At 40.8% G+C, this 27715-nt stretch overlaps 2 protein-coding genes across 6 annotated transcripts in view; one reads left to right on the forward strand and one right to left on the reverse strand.

The window, feature by feature from the left end:
• EIF5B (eukaryotic translation initiation factor 5B) overlaps window positions 1–12636 on the reverse strand; it is a 68470-nt gene extending 55834 nt beyond the window's left edge. For both annotated transcript variants that reach the window (XM_021087193.2, XM_021087192.2), the window contains exon 1: window positions 12441–12636. In XM_021087193.2, coding sequence (XP_020942852.1) covers window positions 12441–12475 — 35 coding nt within the window. In that variant the 5' untranslated portion in view covers window positions 12476–12636. The remainder of the gene's footprint in view (window positions 1–12440) is intronic.
• Window positions 12637–13690: 1054 nt separating this feature from the next.
• TXNDC9 (thioredoxin domain containing 9) lies at window positions 13691–25803 on the forward strand. Of its 4 annotated transcripts, none has more exons than XR_014841411.1 (5): window positions 13691–13793; window positions 15505–15723; window positions 18141–18259; window positions 21837–22657; window positions 24878–25803. XR_014841411.1 is itself a non-coding variant. In XM_003124892.5 (5 exons), exons 2-5 carry the CDS (start codon window positions 15535–15537, stop codon window positions 25312–25314), a joined length of 681 nt encoding a protein of 226 aa, XP_003124940.1. In that variant the 5' UTR covers window positions 13691–13793; window positions 15505–15534; the 3' UTR covers window positions 25315–25803. The 4 variants fall into 4 exon arrangements, 3 of the variants coding, with proteins under 3 accessions (XP_003124940.1, XP_013851420.1, XP_005662437.1); XM_003124892.5 differs by having other exon boundaries at window positions 21837–22091; window positions 25197–25803; XM_013995966.3 differs by having other exon boundaries at window positions 13691–13775; window positions 21837–22091; window positions 25197–25803.
• Window positions 25804–27715: the final 1912 nt, after the last annotated feature.

The following is a 27715-nucleotide window of genomic DNA, read 5'->3' on the forward strand; positions in this document are numbered from 1 at the left end:
GAAAACAAGCAAAATCAAAGAACCCACACACAAAACATCACAGCATGGTATGATCCTATTTACATGAAATATCCAGAATAGGTAAATCAAAAGAGTAGGAGTGCCCTGGTGGCTCAGCAGGCTAAGGATCTGGCACTGTCACTGCAGCAGCTCAGATTGCTGCTGTGGCGCAGGTTCAATCCTGGCCCCAGGACTTCCGCATGCCATGGACAGTGCCAAAAAACAAACAAACAAACAACAAACAACAAACCTGTATTCCTGGAGTTCCCAACATGGCTCAGTGGAAACGAATCTGACTAGGAACCATGAGGTTGCAGGTTCAATCCCTGGCCTCACTCAATGGGTTAAGGATCTGGTGTTGCCGTGAGCTGTGGTATAGGTCGCAGACACGGCTCAGATCTGGCATTGCTATGGCGGTGGTGTAGGCTGGCAGCTACAGTTCTGACTGGAGCCCTAGCCTGGGAACTTCCATATGCCATGGGTGCAGCCCTAAAAAAAGACAAAAAAAAAAAAAAAAAAAAACCCAGATTCCTAGTATATTAGTGGTTGCTAGTGAATGAGAGGCGGACGGAAAGGGGATGTAACTGCTTAATGATAGAGGATCTCCTTTGAAGTGATGAAAATGTTCTGGAACTAGACAGGGAAGATTGCACAACACTGTGAATGTACTAAATGCCACAGAATTGTACATTTAAAATGGTTAATCTTATATGAATTTAGTCTCAAAAAACTCTCACAAAATTGATATTTCATACCACCCAAACAAGAAATAACTAATATAATTTAACACATCATTCCTCAATCAGGAGTAGTAAGTCTATAGACCTGCAAAAAGATTTTGTCCGTAAACCAAACAACAGCACAGAACACAACTGCTACTTAAATGTCTAATAATTCTCCTCCATTCTAATTACCAATAGGCTGAGATGACCAAGACCTAAAAATTATAAACTCAGCATGAGAACATAAAAGACGACTTACACGGGGGGGAGGGGGGGGTAATTTTAGCCAGATATCTATAATGAAAGTGTGACTTTCAAAAATTAAGAGCTACACCACAATGAAATGCAGTCTGAACTTTGTCTGCAAACTGGTTTCAACAAACCAACTATGAAAGCTATTGTGGGAGTTCCCGTCAAGGTTGGCAAACCCAACTAGTAACCATGAGGTTGCGGGTTCGATCTCTGGCCCTGCTCAGTGGGTTGGGCATCTGGCGTTGCCATGAGCTGTGGTGTAGTTCGCAGACGTGGCTTAGATCCCATGTTACTGTGGCTGTGGGATAGGCTGGCAGCTGTAGCTCTGATTCAACCCCCAGCCTGGGAACCTCCATATGCTGCGGCTGCGGCCCTGAAAAGACAAAAGACAAAAAAAGAAAAGAAAGAAAGAAAGCTATTGTGGAGCTGTATGAACTGGATGTTAAGTATTATCTGTGCTGGAGTTCCCATTGTGGCTCAGTGTTTAACAAATCCAACTAGGAACCATGAAGTTGTGGGTTTGATCCCTGGCCTCACTCAGTGGGTTAGTGATCTGGCGTTGCTGTGAGCTGTGATGTATGTTGCAGCTGTGGTGTATGTTGCAGCTATGCCTCAGATCGTTGCTGCGGCCGTGGTGTAGGCAGCAGCTACAGCTCCGATTGGACCCCTAGCCTGGGTACCTCCATGTGCCACGGGTGCAGCCCTGAAAAAGACAAAAAAGAAAAAGTATTATCTGTGTTAAATGCACTAGGTGGAATAAGGGTATTATGGTTATAAAAGGAAACATTTCAAGAGAGAAAATGTCAAGATGTCTATAAAATACATAAAAACAAAAATGACAACAAAATACTATAACAATGATTAAATCTAGGTGAGGAGTATACAACTGTTCTATGTGCTTAAAATTTTTATAATAAAAAGTTAAAAAAAAAAAAAGAAAGAAAAAGAAATCCTCAACGGAACACTAGCAAACTACATCCATGAACATACAAGGATTGTATATCATGACCAAGTGGGATCTCATAGGACTGTAAAGTTGGTTCAACACATGAAAATCAATTGATGTAATTCACCATATATAAATGGAGTACATGAGAAAACCATATAATCATCTCAACAGATGAAATAACAGCCATTTAAAAAAATCCAACACCTACTCATGGAGGGAAAAAAAACACTCAACAAACTAGGAACAGAAGAGAAACTTTTCAATCTGAAAAAAAGAATGTCTACAAAAAACACACCTAAAACACTTAATGGGAAAAACTGAAAGCCTTTTGCCCCTTAAGATCAGAAACAAGACAAGGATGTCCACTTTCCCCACTTCTATTCAACAGGAGACAATAATATCTAGCCAGAGCTTAAGGCAAGATGAAGAAATAAAAGCCATTTAGATTCAAAAAGAAGGAGAAAACTATGTGAACTGATGATGTGACTGTGTACAAAGAAAATCATAAGGAATTCACATAAACAAAAAACCTTTCAAGCTAAATATGACTTCAGTAAGATTGTCAACAGAAGATCAATATATAAAAATCAATTGTATTTAAACCATTCACCAGCAATAAACAATCTAAAAATGAAACTAAAAATAATTATATTACAATAGCATAAAGAAATGCCTCAGAATAACTTTTTAAAAGAGTTGCAAATGTACTCTGAAAACTACCCAAAAAATCACTGAAAGAAGCTAAAGACCTAAAAACATTCCATGTTCATGGTTCTGAAGGCATTCTGGCAATACTCCCAAAACTGATGTGCAGAAGAGATGCAATCCCAATCAAAATCCCAGCTGCCTTTTTTTTTTTTTTTTTTTTTAATAATTGAGAATCCAACCATAAAATCTGTATGGAGATGCAAGGAATCTAGATTAGTCAAAACAATCTCAAAAAAGAAGTTAGAGAAATCACACTTCCCAATTTCAAATTTACTAACAAAGCTATAGTAATCAAGACAGTGTGATACTGCCATAAGGACAGACACATAGATCAACGAAACAAAACTGAGAGTTCAGAAATAAACCCCTACACATATGGTCAACTGATTTCAATAAGGAATTAGAGAAACAGTAATCTCTTTATCTTTAAAAAAAAAAAAAAAAAAAAAGGAGTTGCCATCGTGGCTCAACAGAAACAAATCTGACTAGCATCCATGAGGACACAAGTTTGATCCCTGGCCTTGCTCAGTGGGTTAAGGATCCCGTGTAGCTGTGAGCTATGGGTATAGAGCACAGACGCAGCTGGGATCTGCTGTGGCTGTGGTGTAGTCCAGCAGCTATAGCTCCAATTCATCCCCTAGCCTGGGAACCTCCATAGGCCACAGGTACAGCCCTAAAATGACAAATAAATAAACAAAATTAAAACATAAAAAAAATAGTGCTGGGACAACTGAATATCCACATATAAAGAATCAGGTTGGACCCCTACCTCAGACAACATGAAAATATTAACCTCAAACCCCTTAGGCTCAAAGTGTGTAAGAACTAAAATTATAAAGCTACTAGAAGGAAGCATAGTAAATCTTCACGACCTTAGATTTGGTGATTTCTTAGATCTGACACCAAAAGCACAAGCAACCAAGAAGAAACAGATTAGTATGATTAAATTTTGTGCTATAAAGGATACCATTAAGAAAGTGAAACAACATTCCCCTACGGCAGAAAATAAACATAACCCACAGAATATTCTGTGGCGAAAATACCTGCAAATCATGTCTGATAAAGGATTTGCATCTAGACTAAATAAAAGAACTCAATTTTAAAAGAGGCAAAGGATCTGAATAGATCTCCAAACAAAAGATCTGGACATGAAAAGATATTCAACATCAACATCTTAAGCCATCATGAAAAAGGTCACAATAAGCAAAAGTCACAATAAGACACAACTTCACACCCACTAGAATGGCTATAATCAGAAAGTCAGACAATAACAAGTGTTGATGAGGATTCAGAGAAACTAAAATTCTATACATCACTGGCTGTAATGTAAAAGGGAGCAGCAACCTTGGCAGTTCCTGGGCGAAGAAAGTTAAAACTAGTTGGCAATTCCTGGAAAAGTTAGAGTTACAATTGACCCAGCAATTTCACTCCTAGGTATATACCCCAAAGAACTGAAAACACATGTCCACACCAAAACCCAAAAGCAGATTTTTAAAGCCGTATTTATTATTCATAACAGCCAAAAAGTTGAACAATCAGATCTCCATTAACCGATGGATAGGTAAAAATGTGGCATATCCATACAATGGATTCTTAGGACATGCGATTCTAAACTTAGAAGAAATTCCAACTACTTACAGTACTGTGAGTCACATCTATTAGTGCCTAAAACCTAATGAAACAAATCTGAGTTAAAATAGTACTTTGTGTTTTCGGAGACTGTTTACACAAAGCTTATGGTAGGAAAGATGTTTTAGAAACCAAACAATATTTTATATCTCAATAGAAAGTATCTATCACCAAAGGAAGATTTGAAAAACCAATGGCTCTAAAAAATGACTGCTACCTTGGTGAAAAGTAGGGATTCCTCTGAAAAACCCTACCTGAAACTTTATATACCATGTATGACATGGGAAGGAATGAAACATTCAATCATCACTGCTTTCATCTTAGACAGGCTATGAGATAGTCAGTTATTTAATTAAGGATAAGTGAGAAAGAAATTCTTTAAAAATTTTTGGCACTGACTGACCTATGGACAATGGCTGTCATTCTTCTACCTCCTTTGGTAAATTCTTAATCTTTACTAGTTGCTTCACCAGTAAAGATCCTATATAGATATTCATTTTTCTTTGGAAAGTCTACATTTCAGAGTATCATTTCTTAAATCAGCTAGTATAGCACAGTAAAAAAAAAAAAAAACCACAGGTTCTGGAGTCAGGTTTGGCTTAATAGCTTAGAGGCTCTAAGCCTCAAGCACATTATTATGTTAAATTTCAGTTTTCTCTTCCATGTTGTATCTTCTATAACATGTTATATCAAGCAGTTCTTATAATCTTTATACCTTTCCCCTTTCTCCAGATCACAAGGTAGTTACAGCATAGTTACTGCTTCTACATTAAGTATTTTTCATTATTAAAATTAGGTAAATACCATGATAACTACTAGGGCAAATAATACACTGTGATTATTTCCTTCCTTTTCTTTCTTTTTTTTTTTTTTTTTTGGTCTTTTTAAGGTCACACCCGAGGCATATGGAAGTTCCCAGGTTAGGGGTCCAATCAAAGCTGTAGCCGCTGGCCTACGCCACAGCCACGGCAATGTGGGATCCTTAACCCTCTGAGCAAGGCCAGGGATCAAACCCATGTCCTCATGGATGCCCGTCAGGTTTGTTAACCGCTGAGACACAACAGGAACTCCTGTGATTATTTAAATTCTGTTTAATGAGTTCAAAACACCTGTATTAAAATTTCTTGGAGTTCTCACTGTGGCACAGCAGAAACGAATCCTACTATTATCTGCGAGGGTTTGGATTCCATCCCTGGCCTTGCTCAGTAGGTCAGGGATGCTGTAAGCTGTGATATAGGTTGCAAATGTGGCTTGGATCCCGAGTTGCTGTGGCTGTGGCATAGGCCGACAGCTGTAGCTCCAATTTGACCCCTAGCCTGGGAACCTCCATGTGCATCAGATGCCGCCCTAAAAAGCAAGAAAAAAATAAAATTTCTTAATAGTACATATGTGACACAAGGCATAAGGTAGAAAGAGAGAAGTTATCTGTCACTAAAACATTCAAATGCTGCTATAATGTCTTTAATTTTTCTCCTTGCTCTCTCCCTCTTTACTACTACATATATTCACAAACTGATAATCTAAGCACAATTTAGGCTTCATCTTTTACTTTTTTTTTTTCTTTTTTGTCTTTTCTAGAGCTGCACCCAAAGTATATGGAGGTTCCCAGGCTAGGGGTCGAATTGGAGCTGTAGCCTCTGGCCTACACCACAGCCACAGCAATGCCGGATCCAAGCCACGTCTGCAACCTACACCACAGCGCAGGGCAACACCGGATCCTTAACCCACTGAGCAAGGCCAGGGATCGAACCAACAACCTCCTGGTTCCTAGTTGGATTTGTTAACCACTGAGGCACGACACAGCTACATTTAATAACAGAGTTCAGTAAATCAGTAAGTTGGTCAGATCAACCTAAAAGAAAAAAGTTTCCCTAGTTTTCCCTAGGAATTCCCTCTGTGTGTCTCTGGAGCCCTGGGACACAGATTTGATCCCTGGCCAGGAACAATGGGTTAAGGATCTGGTGTCACCACAGCAGGCCACAACTGCAGCTCAGATATGATCCCTGGCTCAGGAACTCCCTGTCACGGAGTGGCCAAAAAAGGGGTGGGGGGGAAGATTTCCTATATTAACAGCAAGCAAAACCATAAGATACCGAGGAATAAAGCAAACAAGAAATATCCTAAAGGCTCAAATAAATAATACAATTTTATGGATAATTAACCAGAGAAGCATGTCACATGACTCATTTGTCCATCACTATATTTCAGCATCTAGAACAATACCTGGCACTTTCATGGAGACAATAGGTTTCTTGAAAGGAATGATTCAATAGGTTTCTTGAAAGGAATGATTCAATCAATACCATAAAGGTATATGTACCAAATAATCTAAAAACTTAATAAGACTCCCAATTAAAATCTGTCCCAACAGATTTTTAATAGACCTTGATAAATCCACTTATTCCATAAAAAAATAAAGAAAATTGTTAAGTGTATCAAGAGCATGAACATGCTCAGAGATGTCAGAGTAAATCCTAAGCATTCTAAGCACCTGCTGGGCAAACATTAATGGAAGTCAAACAGATTGGAAAGTATCTCACAAATGTCTAAATCTAGTTAAGGAACCCCTAAAATCAACAGTTGTCAAAGTAGTCCCCCCATGACCTACTCAAGGGGTCTAAACTAATTCAAGGGGTCAAAACTATTTCCAAAATAGTATTAGCCTTTTCTCGTTCTCATTTTCTCACAACTGTACAGTGGCATTTTGCAGAGGCCACCTGATGTGTGACAATGCTACAGACTGAATGGAGACGAGAATCAAGCAATCTACTAGGCCAGACAGTAAAGAGGTTTGCAAAAATGTTTAGCACTGCTCTTTTTCGTTGTTTTTTTGAAAACGATTTGACAATGTTATATATGTTAATATGTAATGTGCTTACAATTTACATTTTAAATCAATAAATATTTAAAAGAATTTTTCAGTTTAAATGTGTAATATGGTATTAATTGATATAACCAATATAAATTACTAACAAACCCAAAGGGCTTTGAGTAAGGAGATCCTAGGAACAGAAATTTTGAGAACTCCTGTTCTAACCACTCAATTCCTCAGTAAAACAATGCTTTACTCAACTTATAGATCAACTGCAAGACTGGAATAAACTTAGAAGGTAAGTAAAGCACAACCAGCACGCAAGTAATATCAAAAGCAGCTGCATCACTGAGTTCCCACTGTGGCACAGGGGAAACAAATCTGACTAGTATCTATGAGGATGCTGGTTTGATCCCTGGCCTCACTCAGTGGGTTGGGGATCCAATGTTGCCGTGAGCTCTGGTGTAGGTCACAAAACGTGGTTCAGATCTGGCCTTGCTGTGGCACAGGCCAGCAGCTGCAGCTCTGATTTGACCCCTAGCCTGGGAACTTCCATATGCCGTGGATGTGGCCCTAAAAAGCAAAAAAATAAAAATAAATAGCTGCATCATGAGTGGCTCAGTGGGTTAAGGACCCAACGTTGTCTCAGTGAGGATTCAGATTGGATCTCTGGTTTGGCTCATTGGGTTAAGAATCCAGCACTGCCTTCACCTGTGGCTCAGACCTGGTGTTGCCATTGCTGAGGAGCATGCCACAGCTGCAGATCCAATCCAACCCCTGGCCCAGGAACATCCATGTGCCACAGGTGCGACTGGAAAAAAAAATTAAAAAGTAGCTACATCAGCTTCCCAGAAATGAGCAGTATAGAAAGCTGAAGAGGTTACTATAAGCTAACAAGTTTAAAAGGGGACTTCTTTCCCTCCTTCCACATATCAATTTCCTAAAGTATCAGGATAGGAACAGGCTAAGCCAAGAGAACTCTCAAATCTTTTTTCTTTTTGACCTAATGTATGTGAATAGGTTTATTAATTCAAATACTTGCAAATGACAAGTAAATCCCTTTGTTGAACTAGACTCTCTGAGCTATTTGCCATTTGGACTATTTCCTCTCTGGGAAGCTTTGGGGTACCACTTGCTGTGCTCACGGCTCCTTCTGGACAGGCTCATAAACATGACGGGGGAGAGACCCTGCTACCCTGATCAAACCTGACTAGACGGAATTTCCGACAGCAAGACAAAACTCTAAAATGTAGGCAGCTGTCTCACGATACCCAGAACTCCCCAAAAAGGAGCAATTTTGCCAGAAATGACAGGAGCACTATGTGGAGTTAAAATCAAAGAATAGAAGAATCACTCTACTAGCTCAGCACTAGCACAGAGAATCATAGCTAAAGATATCCTAGAACTCTACTGAATCTTGACTTTCTGACTCCTGAATGACACCCCCACCCCCAGTCTGACTGTGGGATAGGTCAAGCTATTACCTTATCTTCCTGCCCTATCTTTTGTGAGGCATGGAGATGTATTAATCCCAGCAATTAAGTTAACATACCACATTCCTTGTAATCTGAAAAATATAACTACCACATTTGGGAGATTAAAAATTTTTTAAAAAGGATCAGAGTGACGAAGTGTAGGCTAACTGAAAAACTAGATAATCGAGATTCTTTTATCCCTGCATACATCAGCAAGAGAACATCCATCATGTTAAATAAATGGAAACAGTAGGATATCACTAGTGTACACAAAAATCCCATAAGACATGGTCCCAATTATATAAACTGATGACTGGGAAGGTTATAGGAAGAAGTGAAAATATTGGCCTTCTATTTTGTTTGATCCGTGAATACTGAATCCCACCCCAGTAAACTGAAAAAGGCAGGAAAGCTTGCTGAATACCTATCAAAATCTCACTCTCAGAACTATACAAGCTGGAGTTCCCGTCGTGGCTCAGTAGCTAACAAATCTGACTAGGAACCATGAGGTTGCGGGTTCGATCCCTGGCCTTGCTCAGTGGGTTAAGCATCCAGTGTTGCCATGAGCTGTGGTGTAAATTGCAGACTCGGCTCGGATCCTGCATTGCTGTGGCTCTGGCATAGGCCTGGTGGCTACAGCTCCGATTCGACACCTAGCCTGGGAACCTCCATGTGCTGCAGGAGCGGCCCAAGAAATGGCAAAAAGACAAAAAAAAAAAAAAAAAAAAAAAAAAAAAGAACTATACAAACTGAAACAAAATTCTAGAACTCAGTGTTTAAACAAAGGTCACTGATATAACAAAACAAAACATACCCGATCTGAATAAAATTAGGTACTCAGATTAAGTAGTAAAAATCTAATTTTAAATGAGTACTGAGGAGCTAAGAATTTAAAATAATGATATAAGGATTAAACCAGGGAAGTGTTTTATGTTCTTTCCCAGACCTGACAAGTGCTTCATTTCTCACCCAATTCTTCCTGAGTAGAAACATGCCTGGCTTAGGACAGCATGGAAGGACAGGAAGGTGGGATGAATGTAAAAGCTTTTCAAGTGGGGCTCTTTATAGAAGAGAGTAAAACCAGATAAATAGCTCATTTTACACAAACAAGCTATTAATGCTAAAACAACACGTTCCCCTTTTAGACTTGCTTCCCAGTCTGTTTTTGTTCCTATTACAAATATTCAAAATATCCTCTAAGAAAGTACTATTTAAATATACAAGTCAAAGCAAACTAACTTACAAAGCAGTGGACCTTCCTGACACCTCCCCTTGCAGCCCTGCCCCAAATGTCTTTTTGTGTAACACCAAAACAAAAAGGTGCAGCAATTCTGGTTAAATGGGGCTCTGCAAACTCCTAGATTTTCTTAGATACAATCTGAAAAGGATTCAAGCAAAGACGTCCACAAAGCATTAAACAAACTTGACATTGGCTTATGAGAAAATGCCTTTTTCAATGACACTGCCACCTTTCCTTCAATATGTCAAAAAAAAGACTACAGATTTAGTTTCAGGGGGAAAAAACCGAGTAATATTCCTCTCTACCACCAAGCCAATTATTTAACAACAGGCTCCAGTGTTGGCACTTTAAACTTTACATCATCCATGAAAATCTTTATGAATCAACAAAAGACACTCCCTTTTCTTTAAAAAAAAAAAAAATACAGAGGAGAACAAATCTCTCAAGAGCTTTTTTCCATTGTGAAAGAATTTGGAAAGTAAAAACTAAGTACAAATAATATGGATTTTTTTTTTTTTTTTTTTTAATCTAAAGAACAGACTTCAGGAGTTCCCACTGTGGCACAGTGGGTTGAGTCCAACTGTAGCAACCTGGGTCATTTCAGAGCCGCAGTGGGTTAAAGGAACTAGTGTTGCCACAGCCGCAGTGTAGGCTGCAGCTGCCGTTCAGATTCTATCTCTGGCCCAGGAACTTCCATATGCTGAAGTGTGGTCATTAAAAAAAAAAAAAGAAAAGAAAGGAAGAAAGCACAGATTTCTATAATCCTGATCCAAATAAACCAATTGTAAAAATATATATATTTTTTTAATAAGAATCAGTGAAATTGAAAAACTAACTGGGAGTTCCCGTCGTGGCGCAGTGGTTAACGAATCCGACTAGAAACCAGGTTTGGTCCCTGCCCTTGCTCAGTGGGTTAAGGATCCAGCGTTGCCATGAGCTGTGGTGTAGGTTGCAGACGCGACTTGGATCCCGCTTTGCTGTGGCTCTGGCGTAGGCCGGTGGCTACAGCTCGGATTAGACCCCTAGCCTGGGAACCTCCATATTCCGAGGGAGCAGCCCAAGAAATAGCAAAAAGACAAAAAAATAAATAAATAATAAAAAAATAAAAAACTAACTGGATACTTTATAATATTGAAGAAATTATGGATAGTATCCCTTAGATTGAATGATGGTGTTATGGTTGTGTTTTATATTATGTTTCTGTGGTTCTTTTTGACCCTCAAGTAATTATTTTTCAGATATGCCTGAAAGACTTACACAGGAAAGGATTTTTGAGAAGTCGCTTTAAAATATGCTGCAGGTAGACCAAAAAGACCAGTTATGTGACAACAATGTTTGAAGCTGGGTAATCTGGTTAATTAGTACATGAAGCTTTACTACACTCATCTATTTCTTGTGTAAGGCTGAAGGAAAAAAAAATCCTATGCACCAAAACATCCTGTCAAAAGCAGAGAAATTTTGTCCCACTAAATCACCCCAGAATTCTGCTTATTTTGTCTTATTTACCTGGTTTAACAATAAGGTCTACTCTTCAAAGCAATTAACTTCCTCCAATACACCTGTAACTGAAATACAAGACTTACCTGGATGTTTTTTAATTCCATTCATCAGCTAGGTGAGGGCCAGGTGAGGACACAACTAGTAATCTTACTTTAAGACCACCGTTTGAGCCAAATGATGAACTAACACAGGTTGTTTTTATGTTTTGAATTTATCTTACCCCCGCCCTTAGCTGTCTGAACTTAACTGAGAAGTATACAAAGGTGAAAAGTAACAGCTATTTTTCCTTCCCAGGAAATAAACCCTTTCAATGAGAAGAGAAAAGAACTCAATCGAAGATGACACCCAGAAATGTTCCAATAATCTCAGGGTACAGAACTCTACCTACATCCTTACACTCCACTTCCAAAGGCTTTTAAGTGGTTAGAAAAGAGCGACCCTGGCTGGTTTGTTTCTCTCCTTCTCCTTCCTTAGGGGAGGTGCTAGAGAGCAAAGAAATGACCAAAAGACAGGCCGGAAGAAAGAAAGCAAAAAGCATGGAGTCTGGACAATCAGCCTTTAAGTAAGTGAAAACTGTACCCAAATTAACTAAAGTTAAGAGGGAACCAGCTTATCCACTTCTTCCTAGAACTCCTACATACCCGAGCAGCTGAGAGGGTGGGAAAACCTGGCTGTGGGCATATCAGATCCCAACTCCCTGTGTCTCCAAGAATTCAGAGGTACAAAGGCAAAAAAAAAAAAAAAAAAGAAAAGAAAAAGAAAAAAAAAAAAAAAGAACTCTTCTTGACCCTCGCCAATAGTGCGGCCGCAAAAAACCTCCCAACCCCCGGGCCGCGATGGCCAAGCAGCTCCTGGCCCGGTGAGGCCGCCCGAGCCCTGGGCCGCGGATCCCTAAACAACTGGCCGCGACCCCTTCCCCGAGCCGGGAGAGGGGAGCGAGGGGTCCGAGTCTCGGCTGGGAACCCGCCGGCCGCCGAGGCCCTCGCGCCCGCCCGGAACTGGGGTCTCGGTCCCGCGTGACCCGCTCTGGGCCCGGCCGGTGCCCCGCCGAGTGGGTCTCGAGCCTCGACCCCGGTCCACCTCGGGCCCGAGGGATGCGCGCGACCCCCTGAGCAGCGCCGGCCCCCACCGTGGGGACCCCGCCACTGGCTACCTGTCTTCGCTCTTGTTTTTCTGCTTCTTCCCCATCCTGTGTCAGCGGCGCTCGCAGACCCAGCCCCTCTGTTCGGGCTCTCACAGACCCACAGTCCTCCGGCTGACTTCGGGCTCCGTTCGGCTCCGTCCCCCCTTCGCTGCCGCCTCTCGCACCCGGCTCTCCACAGACCCGCGCACTGGGACAGGGCACATATGGTGTGAGCTCTGAGTGCGCAAGCGCATCGCCCCGCCGCCTCGGCGTGGGGACGCAGGGCGAGGCTCATCGAGAGCTGCGCCTCGGGTAGAGCGTCTCCAGTGACCCGCCCGCCAGGCGGGAGCTCGAGCGCCCCCTGCCCACAAGCGTCCGCCGAGCACCGACGCCCGCGCAGTTTCCAAGTTCTAGAACCCAAAGTGGACAATGAAGCTGAAAATTTCCCGTCAAGCCCTACCGGGAAGGGAACACACACTTGGGGAATTGTAGCTTAGTTCAGAAATAAACTTTGTGATTCCCTGCCACCATTCCACCTCTATACTTTTGTACTCTCAGCTGCGTGAAGTTCAGGAAAGAACCACAATGAACTAATGGTGAGCGGTCTCCACGTTCCCAAGGGACGAAGAGAAATCCAGGGACGTCCTTGGGCCTCTCAGTCAAGTTCATGAATTTTGCAGTATGTAATTACCGACCCCCGAAATAAACAAAAACCGGAAAACAAGAACACACTCATTAACTCTCCAAAGTAGATCGTAATCTTTACATCCAAAGCGAGGGCGAGTGCTAAAAATTTGTCCGGAAAAGTCTCGAGGGAACCCTATTGGGGTTATGAGTGTTCTATATCCCCATCTAGACGATGATAGGACGAGGGTTAACTACATAAAAACTAATCATGCCGTTATAAATTATAACTTAGCTTTTTTTAAAGAGGGGAAATTTTCAATCAACAATAAAAATGAAGCTGGATTGTCACTCCTAAGCAAGATAGAAGCTACTTCATTTCTGATGGAACAGAATGTCAAAGCCTAAGAAAGCCAGCTCCAGGATGAGCACTATGTAACTACAACCTCCGGCATACTTTGCTCTCTCGCAGCTGGAGTGTTTACCCGAGGCTGGAACACCTCGGTTCCCGGCGGCTGGGGCAGGGAGGGTGGGGAAGGAGCGCCTGCGCAGAAGGGCTCACCTCACACCTCCCCCCCCCCCAGCCCCCGCAACTTCCTGGGGCTTCGGAGATTGTATCGCGTGAGAGTCACAGCCAATGAAGAGGCGGAAGTGACGACTCTTCGCTGCCACCCGCAGCTGCTACGAGGCTGCATCCTGAGTGGATTGCTCTTCTGCCCCGCCAGGTTCTTCATTTCTCAGGTATCGCCGAGAGATCAGGTGAGGCAGAGGGTGGTTGTGAAAAGACCAGCTACGCATGCTGGGGCTAATGGGCACCCAGCTGCTAGGCATCCGGCCGGGGCGGGGGAGGGGCGCGGCTCAGACGCAGGTGTCCGCGCCGCGGAGGCTGCTTAGGCGCATGCGCCCCGGGAGGCATTGAAGTCGGGGCGACCTGAATTCTGCCCTCATCTGTTCCTGGAGGCGCCGGGAGTGGCCAGGATACTTTGGGGAAGTGTCTGGCTTGCAGTGAAGGGTGAGGCCCCAAGGTTGTTTCGGCGGTACACGGGCGAGGGGGACGGGGGGGGAAATCAAGGAAGTGGTTAGGTGATTTGAGGACAAGTGCCTGCCCCTCATTCAGTTGAACTGAAAAAAGAATCAGAAGCTTCTGGTTTCTAGAATTAAGAATGAAGTTGTTAGGATCACTGCACCATCTGCTTTCCACCCTTTCTGAATGCGGTGTCCACCTCCACCCGGCCCCAGAACAGCTCTTGTTTATTGATTCTGCATCCAGTTATCGCAAATTCTGAGCTCAGCCTATAAAACTTCGGCGATGAGCATCCTCTAGAACCCTGGTAATAACAGGTTCTGACAATCAAGTCAACGTTTAGAATCTAGATTTCTGCCTCATCCGCCCCATATGGAGAGTCACAGCCTTGTGTTTTTCTCTGGAGGTAGGGAGAGTGACATAAATTTTATGTATTTGAAAAACAACTTCTTTAAAATTTTATAGCATTAATGTGGATCTTAGATTTTGGTTTTTTAAACCCAGAAATACTTCTAAACTTAACGGTAATTTGAACAAAAGCTAGGCACATGTTCCTTCAACCATTGACAAATGTTTTTTGAGCACCTGTAGTATTCAAGCACAGCTAGCTCCAGGAATACAAGATGAAATGAAGGGCATTTTTTCAGCTTTTTTCATGTAAAAAAGTGGAATCAGAAGTGAGGATTGCAGGGAGCGCCTGTTGTGGTGCAGCTGAAACAAATCTGAATAGGAACCATGAGGTTCAATCCCTGGCCTTATTCAGTGGGTTAAGCATCTTGCATTGCCGCAAGCTGTGGTGTAGGTCGCAGACAAGGCTCGGATCTGTCATGGCTGTGGCTGTGTCATAGGCTGGCAGCTGTAGCTTCAGTTCGACCTCTAGCCTGGGAACCTCCATATGCCACAGGTTTGGCCCTAAAAAGCAAAAAAAAAAAAAAAGAAGAAGAAGAAGAAAAAGAAGCTGGGCGGATGAGTTTGTTCCGATTCTTGAAAGTGCTTCAGTAGTAGATGCAAATATTTCATAGTTAATTGAGATGCAACAGTCTCTAATAGGTAAATTATAAATTGAATTCTGTGGTAATAACCCAAGGATACACATAAAATCACCATCTGATTATTGCTGGTAAAAAAAATAAAATTATTTTAAAATATGTAATTGAGAGAGTTCCTGTAACCTATTGAAATTTTAAAACTTATTTAAATAAAAATTTTTGGAGTTCCCTGGTGGCTTAGCAGTTAAGGACCTGGTATTGTCACTGCTGTGATATGGGTTCACTCCCTAGCCCATGCTGCAGATGTGGCCAAAAAATTTAAAGAATTCTTAATGTGAAGTGTTTGGTTGTCAGCAGAACACTATGTGGACTACAAATTTTAAACTTGCTGGCATCTTTGAAACTAAGAGAAAATGTGATCTTTTTTTTTCTCTAACATTATAAACCTTCTCCCCAGCATCAAGGCTGAACTATACCATTTAGAAGAATGGAAGCGAATGCATCTGTTGACATGTTTTCAAAAGTCCTGGAGAACCAGTTGCTTCAGACGACCAAACTAGTGGAAGAACATTTGGATTCAGAAATTCAAAAGCTGGATCAGATGGATGAGGATGAATTGGAACGCCTCAAAGAAAAGAGACTTGAGGCACTAAGGAAGGCTCAACAGCAGAAACAAGTAACCTCTCTGCTCTGCTTTCTGAAATTGCTATAACAGTATGCTTCCAACAACTTATATATCCATGTACTGCAGTAGTCACATTTCAGTCCTCAATTGTAGGGTTTTTTGACCTCAAAGAACCTATTGCTGTTAAAAATTTGCCTGGTGGGGGGGGAGGAATAGATTTAAAGCTACATTCACAGTGGAAACGAATCCACCTAGGAACCATGAGGTTACGGGTTCAATCCTGGCCTGGCTCAGTGGGTTGAGGATCCAGCATTGCCATGAGCTATGGTGTAGATCACAGACACGGCTCAGATTCTGCGTTGCTGTGGCTCTGGCGTAGGCTGGCAGCAGTAGCTCCGATTAGACCCCTAAACTGGGAACCTTCATATGCCTCAGGTGTGGCCCTAAAAAAAACAAAAAGAGAAAAAAAAATCTATATTCAGAATTAGCCTGATTAGTATGTTAATCTACAGTCAAGTACTAGAAATACTTACCTAGGATAATTTTCTGAGCTCAGACGTGTGGATGAGGAAAAAATGAATGAGGAGGAACATGGGGAGCAGAGGGTTTGTGGTTTTCCCTTTCAGGTAGAGTAGTGATTTAGCAGTGCTCAAAGCAGGCACCTTAAGAGCTGGAAGACAATTTATTTTTGAAGGAATTATTTCAGGCATTTGCAATGTAACATTTAATTGTGTGACTGATTTATTAGAAAGAATGCATGCTAGGTCACAAAGAAAGGTGGCCACAGCCCTGTCCTTGTCAGCCTTTTAGAGGATGACTATGGAACAGACTCTGATCAAAACCAATCAGATTAAATTCTGTAAATTGAGTTTTGATCTTAATGTTTCCATTAGTTTATGTTACATTGAAGTACATTATCACCAGCTTTGGTTCCTCTCAACTGGCTGTGCCTAAAACATTAGCTTTTACTTTTCTAAAGAAACAGGAAGTTTTGTTTGTGCTGCTGAGCATCTGTTTGATGATGCTTACACTCTCATTGCTTAGAAGAATTGCTACAAAAAGGAATCTTACAGTGTGACTGAGTTCCAATTTTTATATCTCTAGTTTTCTAAAACACATGTGGTTTTGAAACCATATATCTATACGTATACATACACATACACACATATATTTACATATATACAGGGTTTTTTGTGTTTTTTTTTGTCTGCACTCTTGAATTAAAAATTCCCCAGCCAGGGATTGAGCGTGTACTACAGCAGTAACTCTAGCTTCTTTAATGACAATGCCAGATCCTTAACCCACACCACAAGAGAACTCCATGTATATATACAGTTTTAAAACCAGACTACTTCTCTCAATTTAATGCTAATAATGATTTAAGGTACTCTATGGTGAGGTTCTGCTACACCTCATTTCATGATTAAGTACTTTTGAATCTACCTGATTGGCAGTGAGAGGCATACATTTAATGAATTTGTGAACAGTTAACAATAGTCTGAATATTTTTAACTAAAAACAAGCAGAGGCAGGCAGTCTTTAGGGCTTTTCTAAATTAACACACAAATCATTTTAACATAAATCTGCCCTAGAGTAACCCAGAGGGTCTTATTTAGAGCTTTCATTGCACTTCAGTAGGTGTTTTTTTATTAAAATGTTTTCTGAGGAAGTAGGCAAGAAGGCTTAATGGTTTTTATAGATACTCTTTCTGCAAGAGTGGTGTAGATTGCATAGTAATTTTGATTTTCTAATCCTTGAGGTATTGAGGAAATCAGTATATTTCCTGGTAGGGATCGAACCCGTGTCCTCATGGATGCTAGTCAGTTCGTTAACCGCCACAACGGGACCTCCCCAAGCAATATTTTTTAGAGCTTTGTAGGAACTTGGATCAAATGCTTCTGATTTTAGTAGTTTTAAGCAAAAAGAAATTAAATAGATCTTTACTAAGTCTCTGTTTTTATAGAGTCTAAATTTTTATTTATTTATTTATTTATTGCTTTTCAGGGCTGCACCCGCAGCACATGGAGGTTCCCAGGCTAGGGGCTGAATCGGAGTTACAGCTGCCAGCCTACACCACAGCTCACAGCAAACGCCGGATCCTTAACCCTCTGAGAGAGGCCAGGGATGGAACCCGCAACCTCATGGTTCCTAGTCGGATTTGTTTCTGCTGTGCCATGACAGGAACTCCCTAAATTTTTATTTTTGAAGTTCTAAGAAAATCTATGGTTTAAGTTACCAAGAAAGATAATTGTCTCAAATCCGAGCCAGGCTGTGGAGCTTGCCATTGCCCACAGGCTATTTGTGCACTAACACTAGAAACCTAGGAAAAGTAAATCACTAGAAGGAATTCATTTCCCTCGAAGATAAAGCCAACTTGACTACAAAGTATTATGGTGATTTGGACATAAAGTGTTAAGTGATATTAAAAGAGATATTTCAAAAGTGTATTTCCCTTTTCTCCAAATTAGGAATGGCTTTCAAAAGGACATGGGGAATACAGAGAAATTCCCAGTGAGAGAGACTTTTTCCAGGAAGTCAAAGAGAGTAAAAAAGTGGTCTGCCATTTCTACAGAGACTCCACATTCAGGTAACTTCGTTTCTTTCCATCAGTGACTGTTTTTGGATAAGATGAGATTGTTGGATAGAGATAACTGACCTAGTAGAGAAATTAAGAAAAATAGAAAGGGGATTACTTCCTAAGTTGTTTCTCTGTACTAGAAGTGTATATATTAAAGTTAAGCAGTCATTAAAGGCTTAACTTAGGAGTTCCCATCATGACTTAGTGGTTAATGAATCCAACTAGGAATCATGAGGTTGCGGGTTTGATCCCTGGCCTTGCTCAGTGGGTTAAGGATCCGGTATTGCCATGAGCTCTGGTGTAGGTCGCAGACGTGGCTCAGATCCCGAATTGCTGTGGCTCTGGCATAGGCCGGCGGCTACAGCTCAGATTTGACCCCTAGCCTGGGAACCTCCATATGCTGTGGGAGTGGCCCTAGAAATGGCAAAAAGACAAAAAAAAAAAAGTTTAACTTAAAAACCAGTAGCATATGAAAGTATAAATTATTGGTGATTAGCATTTCCATAGAAGTGGCTATTTTCACTATATTTTTACTAGCTAACTTTAAAGACATCTTAGGAGTTCCCATCAAGACTCAGCAGAAGCGAATCTGACTAGGAACCATGAGGTTGCAGGTTTGATCCCTGGCTTTGCTCAGTGGGTTAAGGATCCGGTGTTGCCATGAGCTGTGGTGTAGGTCACAGATGCAGTTCGGATCTGGCATTGCTGTGGCTGTGGTGTTGACCAGCAGCTACAGCTCCAATTAGACCCCTAGCCTGGGACCCTCCATATGCCCTAAAAAGACAAAAAAATAAATAAATAAATAAAGACATCTTAAAAATGTGGTTAAATTTTCAGTCAATGCCACAAGAATTCTGCTTTTGTCCCTACTCTTATGATATAGCCACAGTGTTGGATTTGGGCCAACACCTTGAACACCAACCTGAAAGTCAGTTACTTCTCAGCTGGCAGTTCATGGGGAGGTAGTGGCTTGACCAAGCCTCTCACCAGAAGCATAGTTGGGACCGCCAAGCTTGGATGCAAGGAGAAGCTCAAGTCTGCCAACCTCTCTTTGGAGGCAGCTCTCTCATAAAGTGAAAATAGCTCCAGAAGAGGTTGTATCTTAAAGGACTCAAGCCTTTTGTTGTATTTATTTTTTTCCTGGCCATACCCTCAGCATATAGAAGTTCCCAGGCCAGGGGTTGAATCCAAGCCACAGCACTGATTTTTAACCCACTGCACCCAGCTGGGGATCGCCTCGAGCCTTTTTTTTAGCCCCCAAATGTGATTAGTTGCCAACATTTTTAATGTTGGCAACTAGTTGAATTTTAGATATATATTTTTTTAAATCAGATAATTGATGGCTGACCTAGGATTGTTTGAGGACAATTTGCAGATCCTGAATGGCTCCTTGTCCCCTTAGACAGGTGCTCATATACAGAGTCTCTGTTCTTCACTCTGCTGTCTCCGCCTGACCCGCTTCTCTCATTTCCATAGCCTGCTTGGCTCTGGTCTTTGCCTCATCACCCAACAATGTGGTTATTCCTTAACACCTTTCAGGGACTGATTGTAGGATTTACTGACTAAGAAAATACAATTAAAGAAAATACTGAGAGGGTGCAATGTTCTCTAAAAGGAAAGTGGGAAAAGGATTAGGAAGGTAAAAAGACATCAAAAAACCTATCTGCCATTGTGGTCCACGGTCACCTCCCACTTCACATTCCTAAGGTGCCAAGCTCAGTCATGTGATGAGGTAATAAGTTATCCATATAAGATTGATATTATTTCTTATTATTAGCTGACTTTGCCCACTGGGTTGTTAGTTTTGTGCAGGCAGAGAGTATGCCTTTGTATTGTGGCCATCCGTGCTCCAGGTTCCCAGCCACAGAGCAGCAGTGGCTACACACAGTAGGTGCTCACTAAACATACTTGATGGATGTATAGACATCACAGCACCAGGAATACTTACCTTAAAACTGAAAAGTCAAGATTTAAATGAGGTGATAGGTAGAGAGGCAGATAGCAGAGGTTGTAGCCCATGACAGGCTAGATGCTTCATATTGTATAAAATCCTGGAGCATTCACAATCACCTTTTGGGGTAAGTGGGTAAAATGCCTATGCTTCACGTGTGGACACCAAGATTTGGAGAGATTAAGTGACTTACCTGATGTCACTCAGCTACTAAATGATAAAAGAGGATTTGAACCCAGATTTTAAGCCTAATGCTATTTTGACTACACCATGACTCCTACTTCAGGATTTTTAAAAATTGGATTAGTTGACAAATGATGCATAGACCTGTTTAAAATACATTCCATATTGATCTGGTAAAACGACAAAGTTGATTTATGTACAAAGTTTCAAAAACATATTTCTCATAATGTTTTATCACTTGTTTGGAGCTTCATTGAAAAACCACTTATTACATTGACAACTATGTCTAATACTCATGTTGCAACAGAACAAAGGGTGGGGGAAAAAATGTAATGTATACATGTAAGGATAACCTGACCCCCTTGCTGTACAGTGGGAAAATAAAAATAAAAAAAAAAAACACTTATTAATTTGTTCTCTCCTACCATTTTTCACTAAAATCTCATGGCTGCCCTGTGGGTGATACATAAAAAGAATCACTCAGAAGAAAAGTGATGAGGCATCAAAGGTATAATAAACTCATTGGACCCAAGCCTAACTCAAAAAACTACACCAGAAAGTACCCAAGGTTGTTCCCTGATGGCCTAGTGGTTGAGGATCCAGTGTGGTCACTGCTGGGGCACAGACTCCACCCCTGGCCCCGGGAATTTCCTTATGACACAGGAGCACCCCAAAAAAAATTACCCAGAAAACCTGCTATTAAAATCAGCCATGGGGCTTTTGGTGCCTTAGTCGTAGAAAGCAGTAGTTCTCAAACTTTATTGGGCATGAGAATCACTGCCTGTTTCTCAGTTGACCACCAGAGCATTTATTCATCTGAAAGCTGATTGTAATAATCACCTCTGGGTAAGAACGGCTCAAAAAGATGATTGTGGTAGTCTGTTTGCATAAACCCTAGAGGGAAGACCAGTTTAAAATATAAAGAAAATGTCACTTTCCATTTTCCTTTTCAGGTGGCTTATTTAATAAAACTTACTGCTAGTAATTTTCATTTCCTCAGACCCATAGTGACCCTATCTGCAGCCCTTAACCTTAATACGCTTTTTTGCTAAGCAAGATTCCTTCTTAGTGACACCATTCATCCCTTCTTAGTGACCTCAAATATGGTACTGTATGTACATTTCTAATTCTGAGAAGTGTCTTCTGAGTTCAGCCAAGTTCAGATATGTCACCCTGTATGAGATACCAGGAGACACACATAGGAGAAATGATAATTTTTGTTCTTAACCATGAACGTGATAACCTTTTGAACCACGTAGGCACATGTAGACTATTAATGCTGGATTGTGAGGCATCTTACCGATGAAATGAGGTCATTTGACACCAAGGATAGGTTGGCTGGAGAAATTACAGAACTCGGAAAAACTAAAGAAAATTAGATGTGCCTTAAAGATAATTATTTTAAAAAAGAAATCAGTTTTAGCTTTTGATTTTCTGTGTGTTTTTTTACAGGTGTAAAATACTAGACAGACATTTGGCAATACTGTCCAAGAAACATCTTGAGACCAAATTTTTGAAGCTGAATGTGGAAAAAGCACCTTTCCTTTGTGAGAGACTTCGTATCAAAGTCATCCCCACACTAGCCCTGGTGAAAGATGGAAAAACACAAGATTTTGTTGTTGGATTCTCTGACTTAGGAAATACAGATGATTTCACCACAGAAACTTTAGAATGGAGGCTGGGTTGTTCTGATATTCTCAATTACAGGTAAATGAGCACACTATCAGTTCATTTTAATTCACATCTTCAGGTGATATTTTTAGAGAATTTTTTTTATGGTAACATTTATTTTATGGAATGAAGATCTTTTGAGCTGAGAGGTAGAAAAACCATCACAAAGGAAAAGCATATTTCTTTAAGTATACATTATACATGGACATGATCTTACAGCAAAATCAGAGTCATAGATAAAATTGAGTCATGGAATACACTTAGCTGTAAAAGTTTTCAAACTCACAGATCCTATGGAATGTAATTCTGTATTAATCTGGAAACCCAAAAACCCAAAATGATACTCCAGAAGAATTGACTCCTGATTTAAACCAGATTACGCAAATTAATAATGACTTGCTTTTTAAACACTAGATTCTTAATGTAGATGTTCCTGTACCACTTGTAGAATCTGATAAAATATATAAAATTTCATTTCTTTGCTTAGCTTAAATTACTATGGGGAACAGTCACAAGCTGAAAATAATCTAAAATCCAATTTGCATTTTCTTATTTATTTATTTATTTTTTGTCTTTTTGCCTTTTCTAGGGCCACTCCTATGGCATATGGAGGTTCCCAGGCTAGGAGTCTAATCGGAGCTGCAGCTACCAGCCTATGCCAGAGCCACAGCAACGCGGGATCCAAGCCTCGTCAGCAACTTACACCACAGCTCACAGCAACACCAGATCCTTAACCCACTGAGCAAGGCCATGGATCAAACCCTCAACCTCATGGTTCCTAGTCGGATTCGTTAACCACTGAGCCACAATGGGAACTCCCCAACTTGTATTTTCCACTCTTCTCTATGTCCACTTCTCTAGACACATAATTTGTCTTAATTCCACAAAATAGAGCATATCATCTTACCTTTGTGTTTATTTTCGATTTGCAGAAATAACGTAAAATCTTCCAGTTATTCCAGTCATTGGGGCTTTCAATAAGTAGAAAAACCTCTCATCTTTTTACTTCCTTCCTTCTTTTATTCTGACTCTCTCCTACACATGCATAAATCACTCCTACATAATGGAAGTTGATTTTGGAGTTTAGGTTTTATTTTCTTAATGTGAAATAACATGTTAAAATTTTTTGTTTGCTTTTTTGCTATTTCAGAGCCACACCCACTGCCTATGGAAGTTCCCAGGCTAGGGGTCAAATTGGAGCTGTAGCTGCTGGCCTACACCACGGCCACAACTCGGGATCCAAGCCGCATGTGTGGCCTACACCACAGCTCCCAGCAACACTGGATCCTTAACCCACTGCTCGAGGCCAGGGATCAAACCTGCATGCTCATGGATCCTAGTTGGGTTCGTTAACTGCTGAGCCACAAAGAGAACACCAGTAAATTTTTGAAATGATTTCTAACTTTAAACAAGTTGAAAACTAGTACAAAGAATTCTCGTGTCATTCACTCATATTCCTCAATTTTCAACATTTTATATTTGCTTTATCATTTTCTTTCTAGGTATGTAAACTTTTTTTCAGAACCATTTGATTGGGTGTTATAGATCATCCCTTTCTGTGTGCATTTCTTAAGAATAGGAACATTTTTCGATAATCACAGTGCAAGGATTAAAACAGGAAATATGTAGTTTACAGACTTGATTCAAATTCCACCACTGCCCCAATAATGTCCTCCTTATTGAAAAAAAAGTGGGTTTCATGTACTTGGTATGTGTTTTTAGTTTCCATTAACCTGAACCTGTTACCTTCCTTTGTTCTTCAATACCTTAACAATTTTTGAAGAGTATAAGCTAGTTATTTTATAAAGCATCCCCCAATTTGGGTTCATCTAATGTTTCCAAATTTTGCATGTTTTCCACTCGAAATGTGGAGGTGATGTGTTCTTCCTTCTCCGTGCCTCGCAGGAGACAAATGGTGGTTTCTCTTATTTCTGGTGGTGATAACTGAGCACTGATTAACCAGTTGTCTGCCAAGCCAACTGGAAGACCTTTTCCAGACCATTAATTTACTTTTTCATTTATTTGTATTAGAATGGGCTGTGGATATTTTATTCAGTGGGCTGTAGTCTGTTACACTTATTATTTACATTGAAGCTCAGATGTGGCCAGTGAGAGCCCTTTTCGTACTTACTGGCTTCTGTGTCCTTTTATCATGTCCCCATGTTCTTGGAGCCCTTTGTTTCTGGTGTAGGGAGATCTTCCAGGGCCCTCAGGCTGTGCTCTCCATAGGAACTGGCTGTTTCTCCAAAAAGCCATGGTTCCTTTCAGTGGCAAATGCTAGTTCAAAACCAAGACCTAGATGCTAGGAGTATTTCCAGGGATTTTTGAAATACCTGTTTTTCAAGCATCATTGAAAAGAGTTCCATACTAATTCTGGGTTAATAGTAGTGAATACTGTGAGTTTTGTTAATGTCCGTAGAGATCTAAACATTAAAAGGTGTTAAACAGAATCAAGCCAGTCATGACAGGCTATCAGAAAGAAAGCAGGATTTTCCTTTGTCATTCTCAACAGTGACAGGAATCTAATACATATTCATCACACCCAAATAGATGAAAATAACTGATTTGCTGTTATGCACCAAATTCTGTTGGTGCATCTTGTGAAATGTTAACCAGTAATTAATGAAAAGAAAACAAAACAGGGAGTTCTTGTCATGGCAAAGCAGAAAACGAATCTGACTAGGAACCATGAGGTTGCAGGTTCTATCCCTGGCCTTGCTCAGTGGGTTAAGGATCTGGTGTTGCTGTGAGCTGTGGTGTAGGTCGCAGACGTGGCTCGGATCTGGCGTTGCTGTGGCTATGGCATAGGCTGGTGGCTACAGCTCTGATTAGACCCCTAGCCTGGGAACTTCCATGTGCCTCAGGTATGGCCCTAGAAAGACAAAAAGACAAAAAAAAAAAAAAAAAAGAAAAAAAGAAAACTAAACATTGATCAAAAGCATTTAGTTGTACAGTGTGAGGTTTAAAACTATTAACCATCAGTATAAATAATATACTTCTTCCTTGACACCAACATTTTAAAGAAAATTTTACTCCATTCTACATGTTACAATGAGGAAGGATAGATTTTTGTCCAATTTAGTATACCAACTGTACTAAATCATAGAGAGTAAGTCCTTTTCCAATTTGCTTTCTTTTTAGTGGGAATTTAATGGAACCACCATTTCAGAGCCAGAAGAAATTTGGAACAAACTTCACAAAGCTGGAAAAGAAAACTATTCGAGGAAAGAAATATGATTCAGACTCTGATGATGATTAGAAATCAGTTTTAATTCTTTGTAAATCTACCTTTTATTTCTCCTTCTTCAGAATGAGATGTATTTTCTAAATTCTGTTGACTTCAGTACACTGGTCTTCTAATGGTCATATTCTAGAGTTTTAGGCAGTTGCATCGCACTGAAAGACATCTTTAATATTTTCTGTGTGGAGGCTCATGTTTAAGGTGAGGAAAACTTCTGAGTTCTAAAATTATCTGAAAAAGGTCTGGATTCTCTATTTTTGAGATTGGTTTTATCATGATATGATTCTTACATTTTTATACCATTCTCAATTGTGTTTTTAATCTACTAGATTAGAAATAGAATGCAGCAAACTCTTCTAGGACTAATTCTTACACGGCATTATTTACATTACACAAGAGGTCAAGTAACATTTACTGGTGTAAAAGACTGCACTCGTAAATGAATTAGAAACACTCTTCACTTCTGCAATATATTTAACTATTAAAGAACTGTTTATTTATTCTGTATGCTGCATGGTGTTGTTGAATCAACTAATGGCAGCAGATAGCTTTGTCAGGTTGTGAACATATTGCCTTACTTAAAGGGTCTTGATTGCTTGTATTTTAAGACATGCATTAAACAAGAAACATTTTTTGAATGGCATCACGAGGAGAACTACAGACCCCTAAGAGAAACAACCATAACTTGTAAATATTTTTTAAAAAATTAAAGTCTGTAAATTGTCAAAAGAACATACAGCAAACTAGAACATATATCCAAGAAAACACTAAATCTCGGAAAGAATAGTCAGTCTTCATGGTATTTGAACCATGACCCTGCACCCTTCCTCCTCATCTCCCAGTCTTAGCATACAGTTTATCTCTAGGAAGAGCAGACCCCTCTGGCATCTCTCATTCCCCCAAGCTCTATGTGGCAGGAGCTCTATTCTAAGCAATACAGCAAAGACTCCTGGAACGTCCTTCCTCCACCCAGTGCCCACTTGTAGCACAGAATATCCACCCCAGGCACACCCAGCACACTGTTTTCTAATCACTGTTGCCCCAGCTTACTCATAAACTAAAGCAATAGTGATTAGGGTGGAGGTTCCATGCAAGGAGGGGGCAGACAGAGAAGATCAGGGGCTACCATCCACCACTCTACCTACAGACCACAGGCATCACTCTGAGAAAAGCAGGAAGGGAGGAGCACAGAGGTTCTGCCCAGTGGAAGAAGCCAGCTGCACAAGCAGCTTCCCTAGCATTCCCGAAAGTGACCGACTTTAGAACAGTGAGAGAAGCTGAAGCCTGAGGGCGCTGCTATAGACAATGGAGATTTGAGGTGGGGTGGAGGAAGAGAAGTGAGGAGACTGGCATCTCCATGATACCAGCAAGCCACACAGAAGACCAATGAGGATAGCAGCATGAAAGAGGCAGCTCAGAGTAGTCTAGGCTTAGAACAAGCCTCAAAGACTACAAGAACCTGAACTGGATCAGACCGTGTGGCAAATTATGTCCCAAGGCATTGTCAATTAATAGAGAAGTCCACTAGCAGCTAGTGGATATTAATAGCAGGGTGTGATAGCAATAGAAGCAGACCAACATACAAGGCGCTCAGGGAAAACTGCTGTTCTTGGGATTGTGAAGAGTAAGGACAACTTCATACATCCAGGCTGTATACTCTGCAGAGGAATATCAGAGGCTGTACAGTTCAGGGTAAGTGAACTTAACCAAAATGGTCCATGTAAGACACTAAACAAGTAAATGAGTCCTGGGGGAGAGGAGAGCATTGGTCTCTAGAACTGCTGTAGTATCTAAAAAGTCCAGGTTTTTTTTTTTTGTTTTTTGTTTTTTTTAGGTCTTTTTGCCTTTTTTAGGGCCGCACCTGCAGCATTTGGAGGTTCCCAGGCTAGGGGTTGAATCGGAGCTGTAGCCACCAGCCTGCACCAGAGCTACGGCAACGCCAGATCGAGCTGTGTCTGCAACCTACACCGCAGCTCACAGCAACACCAGATCCTTAACCCACTGAGCAAGGCCAGGGATCAAACCTGCAATCTCATGGTTCCTAGTCGGATTCGTTAACCACTGAGCCATGACGGGAACTCCCTAAAAAGTCCAGTTTTGAACACAACAAAGAAGATCTGCAAAGAAACAGGGAAGTGTGACCCATACGTGGAGAGGGGGGGAACAATCCCAAAAAATTGCTCTTGAGTGGGCCCAGATATTGGAAACAGACAGAAATTGCAAAGCAGCTAGTAAATTGTATAAATTAAAAAAAAAAAATACTAAAAGCATCCTGGAAGTGAAGGTATGGTAATAGTCCACTGAATGAAGAATATTAGCAGAGATAGGAATTAACCAAATGAAGATCTCTGTACTTAAAAGGACAATAACTGCAATGAAAGGCTCATCAGAGGAACTCAACAGAAGCTTGGAGCTTGCA

Source organism: Sus scrofa, chromosome 3 (genome assembly GCF_054392235.1).
Source record: "Sus scrofa isolate SSC_HxYL_T2T_F1_AM1 chromosome 3, Sscrofa_HxYL_maternal_Yorkshire_Landrace_v2.0, whole genome shotgun sequence".
NCBI lineage: Eukaryota > Metazoa > Chordata > Mammalia > Artiodactyla > Suidae > Sus > Sus scrofa.

Coding starts and splice junctions, on each gene's coding strand:
- TXNDC9 (XM_003124892.5), top strand. CDS start 15,535: ATGGAAGCGAATGCATCTGTTGACATGTTTTCAAAAGTCCTGGAGAAC. Junction 15,724..18,140: donor AGGCTCAACAGCAGAAACAA/GTAACCTCTCTG, acceptor TCTCCAAATTAG/GAATGGCTTTCAAAAGGACA. Junction 22,092..25,196: donor TCTGATATTCTCAATTACAG/GTAAATGAGCAC, acceptor CTTTCTTTTTAG/TGGGAATTTAATGGAACCAC.